The sequence below is a fragment of the Olea europaea genome, chromosome 17, assembly GCF_002742605.1.
Source record: "Olea europaea var. sylvestris chromosome 17, O_europaea_v1, whole genome shotgun sequence".
In the NCBI taxonomy this organism is placed as follows: Eukaryota; Viridiplantae; Streptophyta; class Magnoliopsida; order Lamiales; family Oleaceae; genus Olea; species Olea europaea.
Genome location: NC_036253.1, coordinates 24,217,907 through 24,219,599, shown reverse-complemented (window position 1 = coordinate 24,219,599; position 1,693 = coordinate 24,217,907). Strand labels below are relative to the sequence as shown.

General features: G+C 41.3%; 1 protein-coding gene across 4 annotated transcripts in view; it reads right to left on the bottom strand.

Moving 5' to 3' along the window:
- Nucleotides 1-209: 209 nt before the first annotated feature.
- The window catches only part of LOC111365478 (protein HESO1-like), a 9,233-nt gene continuing 7,749 nt past the window's right edge, over nt 210-1,693 (bottom strand). For all 4 annotated transcript variants that reach the window (XM_022986030.1, XM_022986031.1, XM_022986032.1 and 1 more), the window contains 3 exons: nt 1,293-1,399; nt 1,097-1,198; nt 210-1,016 (listed from right to left, as the gene is read on the bottom strand). In XM_022986030.1, coding sequence (XP_022841798.1) covers nt 276-1,016; nt 1,097-1,198; nt 1,293-1,399 — 950 coding nt within the window. In that variant the 3' untranslated portion in view covers nt 210-275. The remainder of the gene's footprint in view (nt 1,017-1,096; nt 1,199-1,292; nt 1,400-1,693) is intronic.

Below are 1,693 nucleotides of genomic sequence, written 5' to 3'. Positions count from 1 at the left end.
TTCCGCATTTTTTTTAATTAAAGAAAAATGAGTTTTCGTAACGTTTCCGTTTTTAAAAAAAAAAAAAAAAAAAAAAATGGGGCGTTACAGGTTCCCTGTATAAAACTTCCAATTAAGAAGGGATTCAGGAGGCTGAGTAGTTGGAAGCAAAGGCAAGAAAGTTTTAGTAAACCAGCATACACAAACACCCAAGGGGGTGTGACAACAGCTAGAAGCAAAGGTGATGATTGGAATTGTAATTTCAGTCCGGGTCTCATGTTCGAATAGGATTATATTTACAGGAAATAGTTTTGCCTTCCACCCCAACCTCCAGCAGTGGGTAGCCGAGTTCCTACCTGGCCTTCAGAATGCACCCCACCCCAACCTCCTGCAACAGGTTCCCGAGTTCTTACGCACCCTTCAGCACCCCAACCTCCTGCAACGCGCTCCTGAGTTCCACCCCAGCCTTCAGCATGGACCTTACGCTGACTTCCTGTGCTGGAGTGCTGAGTTCCACCCCAACCATCCATAGGTTGCTGCCCATTTCGGGGATCACAAGGCATAGCATATTCAGTGTCATCATCAGGCATCTCTCTCCAACCTTCAGTGGTTCGTGTCTTATTCATCCAACCAAATTCAAATGACATAGGTTGCTCGACTTGTCCCAAACTCCCTGCAGACGTTCCTGCCCAACCTTGCGTGGAGGCTATTCTCTTTGTAGGGAGAAAATCGAGAGGCATAACTTGTTTTTTTCCTTCCTGACGTTCCTTGTTTCTATTTCTTTTCCTCTTGTTCGATTGAGAGGGAATGTTACGCAATGATGCAATTTGGTGAGAATTTGAAGTACGTATTCGACGTAAAGTAGTGATGCCATCATGGCCGAACAAAAATTCCTTCAATTGAACTCCTCCAATCTGGCCATCCATGAAGGATAAAACATACCGGGTAGAAAGCTTAATACATTCGTAGATCATTTTTATTTGCACTTGTCCCACTGCCCTAGCAACATTCTGAGACCGATCACTAAAATCCTCGACCTGTGAAGAATGATAATTACCATATACTTTAAATATCCAAGAGCATAACAAATCAAGTATAACAAATAAAGTGTAATTACACTTATACAAGCAACTTTAGAGTTCCACGTTTTGGACGTCCAAGATCCATCATACGTGCTCACGCAGAGACCTTTGGGCCACAGATTTTCAACAGAAGATAACTGCAAAGGATAAAAAAGTAAAGGTCGATTTTGGTTAAGAAACCAACACCACTAAAATAAATAACTTAATTATCACCAATGGTGTAAGCACTACCTTGATCAGTAGAGTGACAAAGAGCTCAGCCACAGATTCTTTATTACTTTTTCCGTAGTTCATAAAATTAGGTAGCGATTTCTTCACTGTTGCAGTATCAGCACCATCTACAGCATATAAAGCCAATTAACATCCCAATGATGACCAAGAAAAAAGAGCAAGAGAACAGTAGATGTGCAACATTGTTAGGTCAACAAATGTCAAAGATCAAGAAGCAAAGTCAAGCAGGGAATCCTGTATCAGCAACTAATACATATTGCATTGAATTGATGAAGAGGAACTGCAGCAGTTCTGGAAAGTAGGCTATCAAAGATAGCTTGAACCATTTCTTCTCTGTGACAGTAAGATGACAAAGTAAGGGGAGACAAGTCCTTGCACATAGGAGTACCCAGAAAAAAAAA